The sequence below is a fragment of the Hippocampus bargibanti genome, linkage group LG04 (genome assembly GCF_051943395.1).
Source record: "Hippocampus bargibanti isolate YZ-2025 linkage group LG04, ASM5194339v1, whole genome shotgun sequence".
Lineage (NCBI taxonomy): Eukaryota > Metazoa > Chordata > Actinopteri > Syngnathiformes > Syngnathidae > Hippocampus > Hippocampus bargibanti.
Genome location: NC_142737.1, coordinates 3816436 through 3838305, shown reverse-complemented (window position 1 = coordinate 3838305; position 21870 = coordinate 3816436). Strand labels below are relative to the sequence as shown.

Below are 21870 nucleotides of genomic sequence, written 5' to 3'. Positions count from 1 at the left end.
AGGACCCATAGAATATTGAGTTTTAGGACTAAACACAAGACAAGCGCAAGAAACCTTAGACTATCTTCTTTCAGCAGAAAAAAAAGAGTTAATTTCTAAGTTATATGGATCTGGAGTTATCTGAGTTTGAAATGGGGGGGGGGGGGTGGAGGCTGTACAAAGGGCAAATGCTGCCCCCTTGTGGAAGGGCCAAATATTGCTCGAGGTCTTTGTCGGCAGCCCTTCCACACAAGAAAAAACAAAACCAGAACAAATTCGGGAATGGCGCTCGACGTCATAGTTTCAATTCCTGAACAAATTCGGGAATGCAAGTGAATTACAGTAAAGTCTTGTTATATCGATATTCAAGGGAGTCCGAAAAAATATCGATATAACCGGGACTATCGATATATCCGACCCTGTTTGCATGTAATTTTCTCCGTGCGTGCATAGAAATAGTATCGATATAACCGGGACTATCGATATATCCGATATCGATATAACGAGACTTTACTGTAGTTAACTTCACTTTTTTTGTAACAGTTGAACAGAAGTAATTGTTCGTTTGTTGATTGTCGCCATTTTAGAAAATTAAACAAAAGTTAGAAAATCGACATTTTTACAAAATTGGGGGAGCTCATTCAGCCAAAAATGCGTCCACTCCAGTGCCAGGGTTTTTGTCACTTCCACTCAAATTGCAGGACCCACAGAATATAGAGTTTTAGGACTACATAAACAGTCAAGACAAGTGTTAGAAACCTTAGATTATCTTCTTTTATCAGAAAAAAAAGTTAAATCCTAAATTATATGGGTTCGGAGTTATCTGAGCTTGAAATGGGGGCAGCTGAACAAAAGGCAAATGCTGCCCCCCGTGGGAGGGGGAAAAAAATTCCCAGAGGTCAGACCGCAGCTTGATTCACACCCAAGAAAATCAAAAACCTGAACAAATCCGGGAATAACACTCCGTGTCATGCTTTACAATTCCCGAACAAATCCGGGAATGGCAGTGAAAGAGTTAAAATGTGCTTTCTATTCTTTCCTCTTATACATTTTCGTCACCACAGCAACTGTTGAAAAGATAGCCACGAATGACAGCCTCATTATTGTGCAGCAAGACGGGCCCCCGTGGTGATATTTACACTAAACGGTATATAAAAGTGAACAGCGTGACGAGTGCCTCCGTTTACAATATTTTCCCGGGAACGTCCTTTTCTCCCGTTACCCTACGGAGACATAATTCATGCCATGCAAGCATGATGCTGCCAGAGACTTACTGGGCATTGGTTGAATCCATACTGTACTCCTCCTGATACCTGGACGCAGCACACATGGACACAGATAGGCACCGGTTAGGCAATCAAGGTCAAATGAAGGATACGACGGGAGAAAGAAAGAAGAGGATTCCACCGCAGATGGCGAAAAAAAGCCGATGGGATGTACAGTATACTCCAGGAAAAACAAAACAAAACATGCAAACCATGGGAGAGCGAGTCAACACACACAGCGTCCCAAGATGGACGACCGGGAAGATAGCCACGAGCGTGGCTAATTTTACTGACAAACCACTGTTGTTAAAAGCAGATCGCCTGACATTTGAGGCTTGGCGGTTGAAAAAGTTTCTGACAAGGAGTCGACGCCTTTGGAAATGAGCTAATGGAGCGTCCATTAAAGCCAGGAAGTAAGCGGCTAATACACAAGGGAGGACACTTGTATAGTACATCCCATTAAATCTTGAAACATCTCCCGCAGATCGACAACATGGCGGAGATTTTGAAGTAAAAACGAATGAGTCATTAAAAAAAAATGTTTTTTTGTAAGCGGCGGCTGCTTTTAAGCGGGGGTTTTGACGCCACTTAAAACGGGAACGTCACAATTGGTTGAATCTATTCACATCACATTTGTTAGTTAGTTTTTTACTTCCAGAAGGTGCCGCGAGAGTGGCTGCCTTTCCAGCAGCTCCGGTATTTTGTTTTCCTATTACAGTGAGACCTCAACTTACAAACACCTTATCTTACAAACTTTTCATCTTACAAACGTCAAATTTCTGAAAATTAAATCTTATAATAAGCACTATTTTCATAATACACACCCACCGCGGCTGGCGGAGTGATCTTCGGCGGAAGCACACGACCGAACAGCACCACAGGTTAAGTTACCAACAGTCCCTATGGAAGGTGACTGCCCTTCCATAAGCCAGCAACGACCATCAAAAAGGTAATTACAACTTTATTTTTACAGCACAGTTTATTTCTTTAATTACAGTCCTCATGTAATGCGACTCCCTTTCCAAACAGCAATTCCCTTTGACCTTCGACCTCCAACGCCAGTCCATCAAGCCATAAATGACCATCACGAATGTAAATAAAGTGACTTTATGATACAATGGAGTGTATTTCTTTCATTACAATACAATAGCACATTTATTATACATACTATAAGGTATGTTGTGAGTAGTTTTAAGGCTTATTTAGTTGAAAAGTATATTTTATGGTAACCCGGGAACGGATTATTCCCATTTTAATGGTTTCCTATGGGAAATTAATTTTTGAGATACACACTTTTTGCCTTACACACTCTGTCTGGGAACCAATTAAGTTCGTAAGTTGAGGTCTCACTGTACTTTCTTTCCTTTCCTCGTACTTTAATAATAATAATAATAATAATAATAATAATAATAATAATAATACAGTGAAGTCTCGTTATATCGATATTGTTATTGTTATATCGACCCTGTTTGCATGTAATTTTGTCCGTGCGTGCATAGAAATAGTATCGATATAACCGGGACTATCGATATATCCGATATCGATATAACGAGACTTTACTGTAATAATAAATTTCATTAATAAGCGCCTTTCAAAACTCTCAAGGTCACAGGATAAAGTTTTTCTGTGGGTGAGCAGCGCCAGCGTTCACTCAACCCCAAAGTAACTCAAATAGATAGAAAGCTAGTTAGCTATTTAATGGATAGCAAATAAATAGCTAATATATATAGCCAGATAGCCAACAGCTAGACAGCTTACAACCAGTCAGCTAGACAGCTAATATCTAGCTAGCTAGCTAACGGATACGTCTGTGTAGGAGGTCGTAGGTCCATCGATGAAAAGGTTTCTTCAGCCGTCATCTGTACTTGTTTGAAGGTGTCGGACGGTATTTCGCTTCTTGTCCAAGATGCTTCGTCAGCAAACTAAAGTCTTACTGGTAGTTTCGGCCCTATATATATCCCTAATAAGGGGGATCTATTAGGGATATCCTTATTCGGGATATATATAGGGCCGAAACTACCAGTAAAGTCTACCAGTAAGACTAAAGTCTTACTGGTAGTTTCGGCCCTATATATATCCCTAATAAGGATATCCCTAATAGATCCCCCTTATTAGGGATATATATAGGGCCGAAACTACCAGTAAGACTTTAGTTTGCTGACGAAGTATCTTGGATAGCAAATAAATAGCGTATAGATAGCCAGATAGCCAACAGCTAGCCAGTTAGACAGTTTACCGCCAGCCAGCTAGACAGCTAATAGCCAGCCATCTAGCTAATGGATAGCATCAGCAAAATACACTTGAAACGTTTTTCAAGCTAATTAATATAACACAATATAACACAATGAATGACACTAGACGTGTCATTCATTGAAGGTGACCCTTATAATGCGGTGCACCTTATGTATGGAAAAGGTTTTTGAATATGTCATTCGTTGAAGGTGCGCCTTATATTCCAGAAAATACGGTAATTCAAAAAATAATTTGAATGATCAGTTTGTTTATCCTGTCAGCCAGCAGCCCAGAAGCAATCAGACAAAAAGCAAAGCGCAGCAGAAAGGCGAACCGCGTCATCAGCAAATGTATTTATTTATTAACAGAGCAGTCGTCGCTGCCCACTTTTTGCTATCGATCAACTGTTTGTCATTTATAAGGGCAGCTATTAGCCAAGGTTGACAGGCATGTTATAATAATAATAACAACAACAATAATAATAATCATACATTTCATTTCTAAGCACCTTTCAAAACTCTCACGGTCACTTCACAGTCACAGGATAAGTTTTTCTGTGGGTGAGCTGCGGCAGCCACACGTGCCAGCGTTCACTCAACCCGGAATCAAAAGATAGAAAGCTAGCTAGCTAATAGAATGCTAGATAGCTAATAGATAGCTAGCTAACAAGATAGCTAATATGTTTCCTGACTCAAATCGCTAGCTAGCTATCTATATTGCTAATAGCTGGTTCTCTAGCTAGCTAAATAGCTAACAGAGATAGCTCGACAGCTACACTGTAAAACCCAACAAGTTGAAAGTACTCAAATTTTTTATGGCAACTGATTACGTCAAAATTTTTGAGTACAGTTTACTCAAAAGTTTTGAGTAACCTGTAACCTGTTTTGAGTAACATGTACAGGTTACTCAAAACGTTTTTGAGTAACCTGTAACCTGTTTTGAGTAACATGTACAGGTTACTCAAAACGTTTGAGTAAACTGTACTCAAAAATTTTGACGTAATCAGTTGCCATAAAAAATTTGAGTACTTTCAACTTGTTGGGTTTTACAGTGTAATATGTTTCCTGACTTAATATTTTCTATTTTGTTGTAAACATTAATCTCAAAGTGACTGTATTTCACAAGCGAAACAGCCACTTGAAAAGACTGAAATTTGAGACGAAGGAAAATGGCGTTGAAAAAACAAAGGACATTAGCTTAGCTCTTGATTTAGCGAAACAGCAGTCGCCATTAAAAATGTTCCTGGGGTTCAAACAAACAATTAAGAAATAAAAACAGCTAAGTGAGGACATCTTCGGTATGAAACTCATCCTCATCTCGGCTCACGTTCAAGTTTCAATTCCACTCCGAGGTACGTTATGACTGCGAGAACCATATAAATGTGTAATCATCTCATTATATTTAATGTACAGTGCATTTATGCCCCCGCCTCTCACCCCTGCATTTGATTGATAAAACGCTGAGAGATTAGACTTTAATTCGTTCCGTAGCCGTGCTTAGAACTGGAATCCCTTGGAATCACATCAAGTCAGAAAATAATGAAGCAGAAATCAAAAGAAATAAGTCGCGTGTGCGTCATAACTTAAATGACTTCCGACACCATTTTTTTGTTTCGAAACTGACACCAGAAAAACGTTTCATAGCATCTAAAATACCCAAAACACGCAGGCTGATATTTTTAGTCAAATGCAAAACACCAATAAAAATGAGTTAGTGTCCCAAAATACTTCAAAATGACCTCGGAGATGCCGAGTTTCAGAGGGTCCCGCCCCCTTGTTCGTGATGTCACGCTAGGACGTCTTACCTTGCTCTAGAATCAAAACAATGGCTTCGGATTCGGAGAAGATGCTCTCTTGTTACACATCCAGTAATGATTATGATTAAAATAGTTCCGAAGAGGAAAGCATAAATGTTTGCTATTGATTAAAGAAGTCGTTCCGTGTCATTTTGAGTAGTCTGGACTGCAATGTAGCGTCCCAAAAAATGCACAAGATGGCGCACAAGCGTCATTGGAAATGGGCTGATTTGCCTGCTGGGAATTTGTGTCAACTAGTATCAAATAGTAGTCTTGGTGCAACACACAACGATTCACCATTGCATTATTTATGTGTTTTCCTTCTAATTTCGCCAGTTGGGAGGGTAGCCTTTCACAAAACTGCCAAGACGGGAAGCAAGATGATGAAATGATGTGATAGGAGATCAGGTCGAATGTCACCAAAGTGGTGCAATTTTGGATGTCAAACAAAATGCTCTGGAAAAAGTATGCTTTAAAGGACAACCGACGCCTCCGGACTAGTTGTGTCCATAATTTGTAAAATCACTTCAAATGACTTCAACTGAGCGTATTTTACAAAGATTCCACCGCGTATAGCTATATTTTACGTTTTAAGACTCGCATTGAATATTCAGGAAGTCTTGTTTTTGAGTTAATGACGATGCCTGACGTGATGTCACATCAGGAACGCCCCTGACCGAGAAAGCGGCACACAATGCATTTTGGGTACTTTGTTTGGTCTGAAAACTTCGGGTTGATCCGTGTTGATGGCGAAAACACATAAATAATGAGATGGTGAATCGTTGTGTGTTGCACCAAGACCACTATTTGATACTAGTAGACACAAATTCCCAGCAGACAAATCAGCCCATATCCAACGGAGCTTGGACGCCATCTTGTGCATTTTCTGGTACGCTACATTGGAGTTCTGACGGCTCGAATTGATATAGGAGGACTTCTTTAATCGATTGCAAACATGTATGCTTTCCTCTTCAGAACTATTTCAATCATATTCATAACTGGATGAGTAACAAGAAAGCATCTTCTCCGAATCTGAAGCCATTGTTTTGATTCTCACGCAAGGCAAGACGTCCTGGCGTGACGTCACGAACAAGGGGGCAGGACCCTCTGAAACTGGCCACTTCCGGGTTCAATTTGAAGTAGTTTTTGGACACTTTAAGTCATTTTTATTGGTGTTTTGCATTTGACTAAAAATATCATTGGGTATTTTAGATGCTATCAAACGTTTTTCTGATGTCAGTTAGGAAACAAAAAAAAAGGTGTGGTTGTCATTTAAGCTTATTGCTAAAAATAAGATTCATGTCAAAAAAATTGCACCAATGATTTATACGGAATAAATCAAGCCTTTTTTTTGTTTATTTGCTGTTATTGAAGCAAATGACCCATATTTCATATTTCCATCTGAACCGTTTTATCCTTATCAGGGTAAATATAGTGCCAAAAAATTACTTTAGTGCATAACGATTGTTGAAATTATGTTCATGGAGATCTCCTGAAAAAAGTACATTGAAAAAAACATGACAAAACGTCCCTCATTTTGAATTTCAACATGAACACTTCATTCCCAATGTTGCTTATTTTTCCCATTTTATCTGGTTAACTAGTCCAGTGTGCCCCCGCTAAAATCATCCGCAGCACATCCTTGACCCCAATGAGGATAAGCGCGATCGAAGACTGATTGCTCATTGGAAGAAACAGGACTAAATAAAGTATTCATCATGTTATGGTTCGCTCAGTGAATCGTTGCGGCGCACGCAGGTCAACATCCACTACGAGGCAACAAGACTGAAATCAACACTGTTAAAAAAAATAAAATAAAAAAAGATAAACGCTTAGCCATGCTGGAAATACTCTCAACTCCCCACTGCAGTATCCACACAGCCAACCCCCCCTGAAAAAAAGCACCATATTGGTGATTTATGCTGCCAAAATAGCTTGAAATGTTTTGAGTTCCAAAACGATTGCGTCAAGTCAATTTGCCTCTTTGATAGCTGTCAATCAAATAGGACATCAGTGTACTCAATCATGCCAATAATATCACCCATGGTTTGCATTTTCATATAAATAAGGTTACATGAGGGGGAAAAAACTTGGAGAGTCAAGTGGGAATGCAGCATTGATGGAATTACATAATCATAAATCAGCCTTAACATGGAAATCGTGTGATGCTATGATTTGTTTAAAAAAGGAATGACAGCAGGTGCCTTTACAATCTGTCATGAAATTGGCTGTCTGGTCGTTTTGACGAGCCCTTGTTTAACTGTCACGGCATGGGCACGAAAGCAGGGGGAGTCATGGGGGCGGGGAGGGGGTATTAAACGGCGATTTATATTAAACAGTTCAAGTTTGCCCGCCAGCTATTTGTATTAAAAAAACCGAATGTATGCGAATACATCGTCGTGTTCGTATGTTGCTGCGGCAGCCATTTCTCATTTCTCAAATCTACCTTTGGCCGACATCGCTTCCGAACGAGTCCATGCTCCTCAGGGGGTTGGACGAGTGCACCCAGGTGGGCTCGGGAGATTTCCGTACCTCGGTCTTCACGTCTGGGTCGATCTCCGAGGGCGAGGGTGTCAGCTTGGCGCCCGCCATGCTTCTGTGTCGAAACACACTCCCTCCCCGCCGACCGAACACCCCTCCAAGCCACCCTTGTAGCTTCACTTTCGCTTCAACGCATCTTCGCCCTCACTCGGGCTGCTCGGAGGAAGGCGAAGGAGGGCGAGAGGCACAGCCCCCGTCCCCCTCCCGGCACCCCCCGTCGCAACTCGGGAGAGAGGAGGTGAGGAGCTCCGGTTAGCTTCCTGCTTTGTCGGTACGCGGTTTGGCTAACGCGTTGTCGACGACGTAACGTCGAAAATCGAACGAGTCTCTTCCGTTTTACGTCACTCGGTATTATTTTTCTCTTCGTTTTATTTTACGCGTTTCGTTTCATTTTGCAGTTAATAATAATAATAATAATAATAATAATAATAATAATAATAATAATAATAATAATAATAGTTACCTTGGCTTACGAACTTAATTGGTTGCCAGACAGTGTGTAAGGCGAAAAGTGTGTATCCCAAAAATAATTAATATCCCATAGGAAACATTTAAAATGAGAATAATCCATTCCCAGGTCCCCATAAAACATAATAATTATTATTAATATTAGTAGTAGTAGTAGTCAGTAGTAGTAGTAGTATCTAGCTAGCTAGCTATTAGCTATATAGCTAGTTAGCTATTGGCTATCTATTTGCTAGCTGGCTAGCCCTCTTTCTATCTATTTGAATTACTTCCGGGTTGAGTGACTTATCCTGTGACTGTAAAGTGACCTTGAGAGTTTTGAAAGGCGCTTATAAATAAAAGCTATTATTATTAGTAGTTGTAGTAATAGTAGTTGTAGTAGTAGTAGTATCTAGATAGCTAGCTATTAGCTATATAGATATCTAGCTATTAGCTATCTATTTGCTAGCTGGCTCACCCTCGTTCTATCTATTTGAGTTACTTCCGGGTTGAGTGAACGCTGGCGCGTGTGGCTTCCGCTGCTCACTCACAGAAAAACTTATCCTGTGACTGTAAAGTGTCCTTGAGAGTTTTGAAAGGCGCTTATAAATCAAATCCATTATTATTATTACATAAACATTCAATGCAGCTTAAGAAACCTTAAACTCTTCTCTCATCAGAAAAAAAGTTAATTCCTAAATTTCATGGGTCTGGAGTTATCCGAGCTTGAAATGGGGGTGGCTGTACAAAATACAATACATAGTGATTTAGATGGCGCTTTAACAACAGCTGAAGCTGAAACAATCCGCTAATGTGGAAAACAGGGAAACGCTGCCCCCTTGTTAAAAGGAAAAAAACACATTGCCAGAGGTCTGACCTGCGCTTTATCGGCACAAAAACAAGAAAAATAAGAAAAACCAAAACCCGTACAAATTCGGGAATGCCGCTTTTCAATTCCTGATTATGTATGTATTGCATTGTATTTTGGACAGCCACCCTCATTTCAAGCTAATATAACTCCAGACCCATAAAATTTAGGAATTAACTTTTTTTTCTGATGAAAGAAGAGAGTCGAAGGTTTCTTACGCTTCATTGAATGTTTATGTAGTCCTAAAAGTCAATATTCTGTAGGTCCTGGAATTCGAGTGATAATGACAAAAACCCTGGCAATCGTCATGAAACACTGTGACATACATAAAAAAAAACCCTGCTGAATAAAAGGAAGGGGTAAAAATTAAAATTATCAATTTAGTTAAATGAGGACATGGAAAATTGACACACTTGTTGGAGCCGAGAGACATTTAGCGGCATGATGGGGAACTACAAAGCGGAGACTCACTCCAAGAGCATCTGATTGAAAAGGAAGCTGCTCAACAGACACTCCAGGCTGAATGCATTCTTCATCTGAAGATGGCAGTAGAACCGCTGTTTTTGCACCAAAGGCAGTCCCGTAAAAAAGGAAGCTTTTAATTCAAGTAGAACCGAATAAAAAGAAACCACAGTACACTGCTTAGTATGTAATCCATTTGTAAGAATGAAAATTGTAAAGAGCAGTACATTGGGGAAACTAAACAAATTCTCAAAAAAAAAAAAGACTATCAATATCGCAGGGATAGTACTAGTGGGCCTCAATCGGCAGTACATATGCACCTAAAAGCTAGCAACCACTCATTTGACGACAATGAGGTTAAAATCTTCGCGAAAGAACATATATGGTTTGAAAGGGGAGTAAAAGAAGCAATTCTCATAAAACAACTAAATCCTTCATTAACCCGGTTTGGTGGGGTGTGGTTCAATTTGGATCGTTCGTACAACAGCCTACTTAGGCAAAATAGGACTAGGAATACTGATGAGGTGATACCGGTGGAAGTGGGGCAATCAGGCCAGTCGGTAGTCAGAACAATAGGAACTAGCAGTGCAGCTGCAGGGAGTAGTCCTCTGCTCCCCCCAACCTGAGATCAGGGACCTGCACCGCCATGTCTGGACAGTAGGGATATATATATAGGGCCGAAACTACCAGTAAGACTTTAGTTTGCTGACGAAGCTTCTTGGATAAGAAGCAAAACGTCCGACATGCCAAGATGCTTTGGCACCACGCAGCAGATGGACACAAAAAAAGCTACCATGATGTCTTTTATGTCAAAACATATTAAGCTAGCAAACTGGCGCCGCTGCAGGCGATCGGCGCAAAGCCTCGTCACTGCAACTGACACACACACACACACACACACACACACACACACACACACACACACACACACACACACACACAAAAACGCCTGCGCGATTCCCTCCAGCCGTGTGACAAAATTACTATACTGCTGTTTTGCCATCAGCCGTTCTGTTTAGAAGAAAGCTCTCATGAGTGAGCCATTGTCGGTTGCCCTATGTTTATGAGGAAATCAGAGTACCCAGAAAAAAACCCACGCGAGCCCAGGGAGAGCATTGCAAACTTGACACAAGGAAGCCAGAGCTGGAATTGAACCTGGAACCTCTGTACTAAGAACATGACGTGGTAACTACGTGACTACTGGGCTGTCAAAAAGTATACTTATCGTTTGAAAATTTTTATAATAAATAATAATAATAATACATTTCATTTATAAGCACCTTTCAAAACTCTCAAGGTCACTTTACAGTCACAGGATCAGTTTTTCTGTGGGTGAGCAGTGGCAGCCACACGCGCCAGCGTTCACTCAACCCGGAATAACTCAAATAGATAGAAAGCTAGCTAGCTAATGGCTAGCTAATAGCTCAATAATAATAATAATAATAATAATAATAATAATACAGTGCATGTGCATGTTATGCTTTTATAAATATAAATAAAGCTAATCGGCAGCTAATAGATAGCTAAATAATAATAATACTAATAATAAAAATAATATTAATAATAATAATAATGCACTGCATTATAAGGCGCACCATCAATTGTTATATTATTAGCTATTAGCTATATAGCTAGTGATTAGCTATGTAGCGAGCTATCTATTAGCTATATAAATAGCTAACTATTAGCTATATAGCTAACTACCTATTAGCTATATAGCTAGCTAGCTATTAGCTATTTTGATAGCTATCTGCTAGCTAGCTAGCTTTCTATCTATTTGAGTTACTTCCGTGTTGAGTAAACGCTGTCGCGTGTGGCTGACGCTGCTCACCCACAGAAAAAAATATCCTGTGACTGTAAAGTGACCTTGAGAGTTTTGAAAGGCACTTATAATAATAATAATATAATAATAATAATAATAAACATTTATAAGTGTAACTTAATTCCTAAGTTACATGAGTCTGGAGTTATCTGAGCTTGAAATGGGAGTGGTTGTACAAAATACAACACATATTGATTTATATGGCACTTGAAAAATAGTTATTCATTAATTTGTTGTTCACTCCATCTGATAATAATACTACTACTACTACTACTACTACTACTACTAATAATAATAATAATAATAATAATAATAATAATACTTTTCATTTATGAGTGCATTTCAAAAATCTCAAGGTCACTTTACAGTCACAGGATAAGTTTTTTTTTCTGTGGGTGAGCAGCGGCAGCCACACGCGCCAGCCTTCACTCAACCCGGAAGTAACTCAAATAGATAGAAAGCTAGCTAATGTAATATGGGGAGGGGATTAAACATTCTAAGGGCTTCCCCAAATTCAAAACGACCCTCGAGAGGAAACCATAACACAATGTGGCCTGCGGCAAAAAAATGACTTTGACACCCCAGCCTTAGACTGTATTCTTCAGTTAATTCATAAGTTATAGAGTCTGGAGTTATCTGAGCTTGAAATGGGGGCGCCAAAATACAATACAATACATATTGATTTATATAGCACTTTAACAACAGATGAAGCTGTAACAAAGCGCTAACATGGACAAAAAGGGAAATTCTGCCCCCTTGTGGGAGTGAAAAACATTGCCAGAGGTCTGACCAGTGCTTTATCGGCACCCGCTGTAAGAGAAAACTAAACACGAACAAATTCGGGAATGGCGCTCCACGTTACACTTTTCAATTCGGGATGTTCGGAATTCGCGAATGGCAGTGAATGAGTTAAATGTGCTCACCAAGACGACACTTCTTGTTCATTTTCTAAAAAGAAATTAGCATTTCTATGTCACAAACAAAATTCTGATTTATTAATCAGAGAGCGTTGTTCCCTGATTGCTTTGCTGGTTGCATCATTTTAATGAGCATTCCCCAGAGTACACGCCGCTCAGATGCAGCTCCAATTTTTAACATTAGTCTCATACTGTTTATTATTCCTGCATAATTTTCTAAGTAACAACACTGGAAGAACACCCCCACTTCGGCGTACCCGCTCCTATACCCCCACGACCCGCAATGGCCACATTCAAATGGCTGCATCATCATAACTGCTTATCAAAATTTAAAGACCCCCCCCCCCCTACTGCTGCCCTCGACGCTAATCAGGTTCAACATAAAATTATTTCTCTCGGAGTATCCATCTCATCGCCCTCGCTAGTAGTTTATCTGTAATTGTCTGCTCTGTTTGAATCCTATGTGCTTAATCCTGATAATGTTGCGGATAATTTCCAGCAATAAAAAAAAAAATGTGTCGAGAGAACCGAAGGATTTTACAATCGGATCCGCTTTATGTAAAACGGGTGGTAGACTTGACCAAAATAAATAAATACATAAATAAATACATACATACATACAGTGAGACCTCAATTTATAAACACCTTATCTTACAAACTTTTTATCTTACAAACGTCAAATTTCTGAAAATTAAACCTTATAATAAGCACTATTTTCATAATACACACCCACCACGGCTGGCGGAGTGATCTTCGGCGGAAGCACACGACCGAACAGCACCAGAGGTTAAGTTACCAACAGTCCTTATGGATGGTGACTCTCCTTCCATAAGCCATCAACGACCATCAAAAAGGTCAATAAAACTTTATTTCACAGCACAGTGTATTTCTTTAATTACAGTCCTCATGTAATGTGCCTCTCTTTCCAAACAGCAATTCTCTTTGTCCTTTGACCTCCAACGCCATTCCATCAAGCCATCAATGACCATCACAAATGTAAATAAAGTGACTTTATGATACAATGCAGTGTATTTCTTTCATTGCAATACAATAGCAAATTTGTTATACATAGAATAAGGTATGTTGTGTGTAGTTTTAAGGCTTATTTAGTTAAAAAGTATATTTTATGGAAACCCGGGAACGGATTATTCCCATTTTAATGGTTTCCTATGTGATTTTTTTTTTGAGTTACACACTTTTCGCCTTACACACTCTGTCTGGGAATCAATTAAGTTCGTAAGTTGAGGTCTCACTGTAGTGCACAAGTGGAAGACTTCACCCAAATAAATAAATACAATAAATTACAATAAAATACAATACAAATACAATAAATATGGAAAAGCCAAAAGGAAAAGAAAGAAGATACGTTTTATGTAAAACGATGGCACAAACGACTCCCTTGGACTTTCTTCCAATACCGCATTTTATGACAGAATGACCGACCACCCGCACTTTGCCACGGTTATAACGATCATCATCAAAAGGCGAGAAGCACATCGCAGCTTCTCCGAAGTGGAGTGGCCCAAAGTGCTAAGTTGATGAAGCCCAAATGGTCTGTGAAACATGTTATCCGAGTACGTGTTCATTGAGAAAGAAGCCGAATGAGGGTTGGATTACAGAATATTATGGTGTCCAAAGTCTGGTCCCGGGGGCCAAATGCGGCCCGTGGTGAATTTCTGTGCGACCTCTCCATCACATTGCAGTGATACCTTGGCTTATGAACTTAATAGGTTCCCAGACAGAGTAAGCGAAAAAGTGTGTATCCCAAAAATTAATTTTCCATAGGAAACCATTAAAATGAGAATAATCTGTTCCTAGGTCCCCATAAAACATAATTTTCTACTTTCTAAGCCTTAAAACTACACAAAATAGAACTTATTTTATGTATAATTAATGTGCTATGGTATTATAATTAAAGAAATAAACTGTATTGTATAATAAAGTTGTTTTATTTACCTTTGTGATGGTCCTTGATGGAATGGAGTGGCCGGTTTCCTCAGCATTAAACACTTGATGAGGAACGTAACCTTCTTTTTTCACCATCTTGAGGAATGATCCCTTGTAGGTGCTTTCTCTGTGATAATTTTATCTAGTTCCTCATCAATTGTGTTCTGTTTCGCTGGGTTGATAGCTTTTTGCATCAAGTGTACAGATAGTTTGTGCGGGTTATTTGTGGAGCCTGATTGATGGGATATTTTAACCTTGCAGTCTACACTCTGCTACTGAACTATCAAAGTTGAAACGAGTCCAAATTTCACTGTTTTCTATCCATTTTGTCACCATTTCACATTTGTGTTTTTTTCATTTTTATTTTTTGTTTCAAGCTCTGTCTCTTACATGTTTAAACCACCTACCCTCACTGCTGCGTTCTTGACCAATCACGTGGCTTTAACTGAAGACTGGAGGCGGTGAATAGAGGGCAAAACAGTCACTGCCAGTTTGTTGTTAGAAGAACGGGCTTGTTAGCGAACGACACATCACTCATTGTGGCAGCACCGTGTGTATCCCGAAAAATAGTTTGTATGCCAAGGTAAAATGTTCATAAATTTAACGTTCCTAAACTGAAAAGTTCGTAAGCCAAGGGGTTCGTAAACCGAGGTATCACTGTGGGGGTAAAAAAAAAAAAAAATCCATCGAGATTATACACTGAAAAAAAAAGATGGATGGAACCAATTTTTTCCACTAGCAATTCTTTTGTGTTGTTTGCCTCTCTCGATGGAAAAGAGGCTCACTTCTATTTCCGACAGCGGCTGTGACAAGCCCGCTTTCAGCTGGCTGACACGGCGGGAAATAAAACCCACGCACTTTCTCCAAGGTCTAATCGGAATGACACAAGTGCGTGCGCTCACGCTAGCCTGAAAAATAAACAAATAAAGGTAAAAAAATAAATAAATAAATAAATAACAAATAAATACATAGATAAATAAATATAATACAAAATAAATAAAAGTAAATAAATATATTGAAAAAATATAAACATAAAAGAAGAATAAATAAAAGAATGGATAAATAAATAAACAAAATAAATACATACATAAATAAATAAATGGATAGATGAATAAATAAATAAATAAATAAATAAATATATACATAAATTAAAAATATATAGACACTACATAAAAAAGAAGTATATACAAAAAATCAAAAATAAATAAATACATAACAAATTAATAAATAAATACATATAATACCAAATAAATAAAAAGTAAATAAATATATAAAAATAAATATATAAAAATAAATAAATGAATAGATGCATGAATAAATAAATAAACAAAATACACAAATAAATGGATGGATGGATAGGTACATGCATAAATACATACATATAAATAAATCAATACAAATAAACGAATACATACAAATAAACAAATACATACATAAATACAAAGCAACAAATACATAAATACATATATGTATGAATAAATTAGAAACAAATAAATAAAAATAGGCATACAAAATAAACGTAAAAATAAATACATGAATTGATAGATGTATAAATAAATAATTAAAATAAATGAACACATAAATAAATGAATAGAAACAGAGAAATGGATGGGTGCAGAAATAAATAAATAAATAAATACAAATAATACAAATAAATAAACACATATACATAAACACATACAAACAAACATACATAAACGCATAAATAAATAAACGCATAAATAAATAAATGCATAAGTAAATAAATAAACGCATAAATAAATAAATAAATAAATAAATAAATAAATAAATGTATACATAAATTAAAAAAGGAAAATCCTACTGGACCCTCCGCACCCTGCCCACCACCATTTCCAGCTACTCCCCTCAAGCAGGCGCTACCGATCCATGCGCACCAAATCCAGCAGACATTTAAACATCTTCTTCCCCCAAGCCATTAACTCTTTGAACTCTTTGAACTCTTTCAACAGTAGCCAAAATGGAACTGTATAGTGCCACTTAGTTTTTTTTTTGACGATGATACTAGTGCAGCGTGTTCTACCGGAAACAAATTCCTAACAAATTCGGCAATGGCGCTCTACTTCATATTTTGATTTCCCGAATAAATTCCTGAATGGCAGTGAATGAGTTAATAAGTAATGAACTGAATGCTGTATAATAAACAAAACAGACTCCGAGTCGGACTCTTCTTAGCCACAAAACGACGTCAAGTAAATTAGCTTCACTAGTCGAGTCCGCGGCAGTTGACTGTTATGGCTCCCACTGTAACAGTATGACAAATAAGACGCAAGCAGACGCCAAAGGCCATCAAGACAAGCGAAGGAGAGGGTGTGTGGGGGGGGGGTGCACATCTCCCACCGGGGGCTAATTTGTTTCTGGGCTTTTCACTTGATGAGACTCTAACAGAAGGAAATAATCAAGATCACAAAGCGTGAGGATACGGCAGATCGACTAATGGCGGCTCCCTAAAGCTCGTCCGACATCATTTTGTTTCGACTGTCTTGTTTATGTCCGTCCGCGCTAAAACGTAAACACGGGCGGATGTTCAAGACATCCGCGTTTCTAATTAACCTTTGTGAATTTGCCTCCAAAATATGTCAGGCCTTCTCTGGCACAAACATCACTTTTTTGTTTTTTAACGGACATCAGAAAAACGTTTTATAGCATCTAAAATACCCAAAACACGCAGTATGATATTTTTACTCAAATACGAAACACCAATAAAAATGACTTAAAGTGTCCAAAATCTGCAAAAAAAATTGAGCTGTGAATTGGGCATTTTCAGAAAGTCCCGCCCCCAGTTCGTGACATCACGCCAAGACGTCTTGCATTGCTTGAGAATCAAAACAATGGCTTTAGATTCAGAGAATATGCTTTCTTGTTATTTATTCAGTTATGAATATGATTCAAATAGTTCTGAAGAGGAAAGCATACATGTTTGCAATCGATTAACGCATTTCTTCCGTGTCATTTTGAGGCATCAGGGGTGGGAAATGTCGCACCCAAAAAAGGCATAAAATGGCGACAAAGCCATGTAAGGAATTAATCAGCCCGTTTCCACAGGCTGATAAATTCCTTATATGGAGCTTGGACGCCCTCTTCTGCCTCTTTTTGCTGCTACACAAAGTTTTCAGACCAAAGTACAGCAAAATGCATTGATGTGATGAAAGAACTGCTACAATGTGTCCTTTTTTCGGTCAGGGGCGGTCCTTTAGTGACGTCACGTACGGACTCGTCACCAACTCAAAAACAAGACTACTATAACTATTTTTCAAATCTGAAGTCAAGAATAATGACTGTTATGGTGGATTACATCCAAAAATATGAAATTTTGATTAGGATTTTAGCAAGCATCATGGAATTTCACAAGTTTGACTTGCTTGCGCGGGCCGGAAAAATGACGTGATGGGCCAGATTTGGCCCCTGGGCCTTGACTTTGACACCCATGGTCTAAGGATATTAATGCTGTATTGAATATTTATATAGTCGTAAAACTCAATCTTCTATGGGTCCTGCATTCTGAGTGAAAATGACAAAAACCCTGGCACTGGAGCGGACACATTTTTTTCCACATCGTCTGGCAGTGAATGAGTTAAAAACTTTTAGATATAAAGTCACGGCTAATAGCCTCGCGGTAGCTTTTGTTTTAATGCAGCTTCCAAAAAAGCAATCGAAAGCCGCCGCCGATGCGCCATTTGCTCTCTCAAATGAGCCGAGAAGCTTTATTTCAGCACCACGGAGAGCGCCCTCCAACACTTTGCTGTTTGGTTGCCCTTGCGGGTCTCCTCAAGCGTCTGCCGGTTGCCTTCTCCAACCAAAGCAATAATTCAACCCTTCCGGAGACTTCCTTAAAGTCAATACAGCATCCAAATAGAAGAGCTGTTACCTGTCGTCGTTCTGAAACGTCTGATCCCCCAACAGGAGGTCCCTGAAGCGGTAGCGAGGCGGAAGAGGAGGCACTTCGGTATCCACTTCAGCCATTTTGAGAGCCGAAATGTCCAAAATAACACCAGAGTTGCTGCTGTTGTTCCTCTGCAGGGTCTCCGTGGGGGGCCTGATGGATCACCAAAGCGAGAGAATTATTAGCATGCTCAACGTACGCATCTGGATTTTGTTTTGGGAGTTAGTGAAGGATTTTTGGATTCATTTCCCCATTGTGGGACTATTAACTCATTCGCTGCCATTCAGGAATTTATACGGGAATTAAAAATATGATATAGAGCGCCATTCCCGAATTTGTTCAGATTTTGCGCGTGTGGCTGCCGCTGCTCACCCACAAAAAAAAAAAAAAATATCCTGTAACTGTAAAGTGTCCTTGAGAGTTTTGATAGGCTCTTAGAAATTGAATGTATTATTATTATTATTGTTGTTGTGTAATTATGATCATTTTATGTTACTTCCGGGTTGAGTGAACGCTGGCACGTGTGGCTGCCACTGCTCACCCACTGAAAGAAAAATTATCCTGTGACAGTAAAGTGACCTTGAGAGTTTTGAAAGGCGCTGAGAAATTAAATGTATTATTCTTATTCTTGCTGTATAATGATGATCATTTTATGTTCCTTCCGGGTTGAGTGGACGCTGGCATGTGTGGCTGCCGCTGCTCACCCACAAACAAATAACTTATCCTGCGACAGTAAAGTGACCTTGAGAGTTTTGAAAGGCGCTGAGAAATTAAATGTATTATTCTTATTCTTATTCTTGCTGTATAATGATGATCATTTTATGTTCCTTCCGGGTTGAGTGGACGCTGTCATGTGTGGCTGCCGCTGCTCACCCACAAACAAATAACTTATCCTGCGACAGTAAAGTGACCTTGAAAGTTTTGAAAGGCGCTTAAAAATTAAATGTATTATTATTATTATTATTATTACTATTATTATTATGGTTATTATTATGTTTATTGTGCTTATGATTATGATTATTATTGCCGTTGTGTAATGTGATCATCTAATGTTACTTCCGGGTTGAGTGAACGCTGGCACGTGTGGCTGCCGCTGCTCACCCACAGAAAAAAAAACTTATCCTGTGACAGTAAAGTGACCTTGAGAGTTTTGAAAGGCGCTGAGAAATTAAATGTATTATTATTATTATTATTATTATTATTGTTGTTATTATCTAATAGTTTTACTGGAACTGAATGAAATGTATTATTATTATTATTATTATTATTATGTATGGTTTGCATTTTGGACGGACACCCTCATTTCAAGCTCATATAACTCCAGACCCATATAACTTAGGAATTAACTCAACAATAACAATGCAAATGTTATTACCTTTTCCAAAATATGTACAAAAAAAGTTAAACACAACAGAATTGTATTCTAGCAGTGATTTATTGTTTTATTTACTTTTATTTATCTCATTCACTGCCATTCCCAAATTTATTGTTCGGGTTTTGTTTTTTTCTTGCGGGGGGGGGGGTGCCGAAAAAGCGCTGGTCAGACCTCTGGCAATATTTTTCCAGCTTTTGCCTTATGTACACCCACCCCCATTTCAAGCTCAGATAACTCCAGACAATTCTTTTTTTTCTGATGAAAGAAGAAAGGTTTCGAACACTGCATTGAATGTTTATATGTAGTTCTAAAACTCAATATTCTGTGAGTCCTGGAATTAGAGTGACAATGGGAAAAACCCTGGCACTGGAGTGGACACAAAGTGCTCCTGGGAAATTACCTGTCGCCATGGGAACTCGATGATCGGCGTGGAGGGCTCATGGCTGCCTCTTGCGGACCATTCCGCAATGATGAATCAGTGAAAAAAGAGACAACAGAAGAATTGTTATCAAGGAATAAGGGAATGAGGCATTATAGGTGTGTGTGGGGGGGGGGGGGGGGGGAGTTGAAAGGGGTACACGATTACAACATGAAGCACTACAAGTGAACTAAGCAGTGACCGTTCTGTTTTTAAAAGGAAAAAAATATGAGGGAAAGCATGCAATAATAATAATAATAATAATAATTTTAAAAAAATCATTTCTAAGCGCCTTTCAAAACTCTCAAGGTCACTTTACAGTCACAGGATCAGTTTTTTTTTCTGTGGGCGAGCAGCAGCAGCCACACGCGCCAGCGTTCACTCAACCCGGAAGTAACTCAAATAGAGCGAAAGCTAGCTAGCGAATAGATACAGTAATAATCATAATACATTTCATTTATGAGCACCTTTCAAAACTCTCAATGTCACTTTACAGTCACAGGATACAGTCGCTAATAGATAGCCACCGAGCTAGGTAGATAGCCAAACAATAGCCAGCCAGATAGCCAGGAAGCCAACTAATAGATAGCTAATGGATAGCAAATACAGTGATACCTCGGTTTACGAACCCCTTGGCTTACGAACGTTTCGGTTTACGAACGTTAAATTTATGAAAATTTTACCTTGGCATACGAACTTTACCTTGGCATATGAACTTTTTTTTCGTACACGGAGCTGCCTCAATGAGTTATGTGTCGTTCGCGAACGAGCCTGTTCTTCTAACAACAAAATGGCAGCCGACTGTTTTTGTCCTCTATTCCCCGCCCCCAGTCTTCGGTTAAAGCCATGTGATTGGTCAAGAACTCAGCAGTGAGGGGGGGGTGGATTAAACATTAAAGAGACAGCCAGACGACAGTAAGAGTTTCAACTTTGATAGTTCAAAGGCAGAGTGTAAACTGCAAGGTTAAAATATCCCATCAATCAGGCTCCACAAACAACGCGCACAAGCCAACTGTACACTTGATGCAAAAAGCTATCAACCCAGCTAAACAGAACACAATTGATGATGAACTAGATAAAATGATCGCAGAGAAAGCACCTCCAAAGGATCATTCCTCAAGATGGTGAACGAAGACGGCTACGTTCCTCATCAAGTGTTAAATGCTGAGGAAACCGGCCACTTCATTCCATCAACCCATCAACGACCATCACAAAGGTAAATAAAACAACTTTATTATACAGTCCAGTTTATTTATTTAATTATAATACCATAGCACATTTATTACACATAAACTAAGGTATAGTTTTAAGGCTTAGAAAGTTAGAAAGTAGAATACAGCATCCAAATAGAAGAGCTGTTACCTGTCGTCGTTCTGAAACGTCTGATCCCCCAACAGGAGGTCCCTGAAGCGGTAGCGAGGCGGAAGAGGAGGCACTTCGGTATCCACTTCAGCCATTTTGAGAGCCGAAATGTCCAAAATAACACCAGAGTTGCTGCTGTTGTTCCTCTGCAGGGTCTCCGTGGGGGCCTGATGGATCACCAAAGCGAGAGAATTATTAGCATGCTCAACGTACGCATCTGGATTTTGTTTTGGGAGTTAGTGAAGGATTTTTGGATTCATTTCCCCATTGTGGGACTATTAACTCATTCGCTGCCATTCAGGAATTTATACGGGAATTAAAAATATGATATAGAGCGCCATTCCCGAATTTGTTCAGATTTTGCGCGTGTGGCTGCCGCTGCTCACCCACAAAAAAAAAAAAAAAATATCCTGTAACTGTAAAGTGTCCTTGAGAGTTTTGATAGGCTCTTAGAAATTGAATGTATTATTATTATTATTGTTGTTGTGTAATTATGATCATTTTATGTTACTTCCGGGTTGAGTGAACGCTGGCACGTGTGG

The 21870-nt window shown here is 39.0% G+C and overlaps 1 protein-coding gene across 10 annotated transcripts in view; it reads right to left on the bottom strand.

Annotated features, from left to right (window-relative positions):
- LOC148898754 (potassium channel subfamily T member 1-like) overlaps window positions 1-21870 on the bottom strand; it is an 81503-nt gene that overhangs the window by 49572 nt on the left and 10061 nt on the right. For 4 of the 10 annotated variants that reach the window (XM_088993598.1, XM_088993599.1, XM_088993603.1 and 1 more), the window contains exons 2-4: window positions 19949-19997; window positions 18159-18326; window positions 1254-1292 (exon numbers count right to left, since the gene is read on the bottom strand). In XM_088993598.1, coding sequence (XP_088849724.1) covers window positions 1254-1292; window positions 18159-18326; window positions 19949-19997 — 256 coding nt within the window. Of the gene's footprint in view, window positions 1-1253; window positions 1293-7717; window positions 8070-18158; window positions 18327-19948; window positions 19998-21870 lie in introns of those variants that run through there. The other 6 variants (XM_088993607.1, XM_088993608.1, XM_088993601.1 and 3 more) reach the window with 5 other exon arrangements.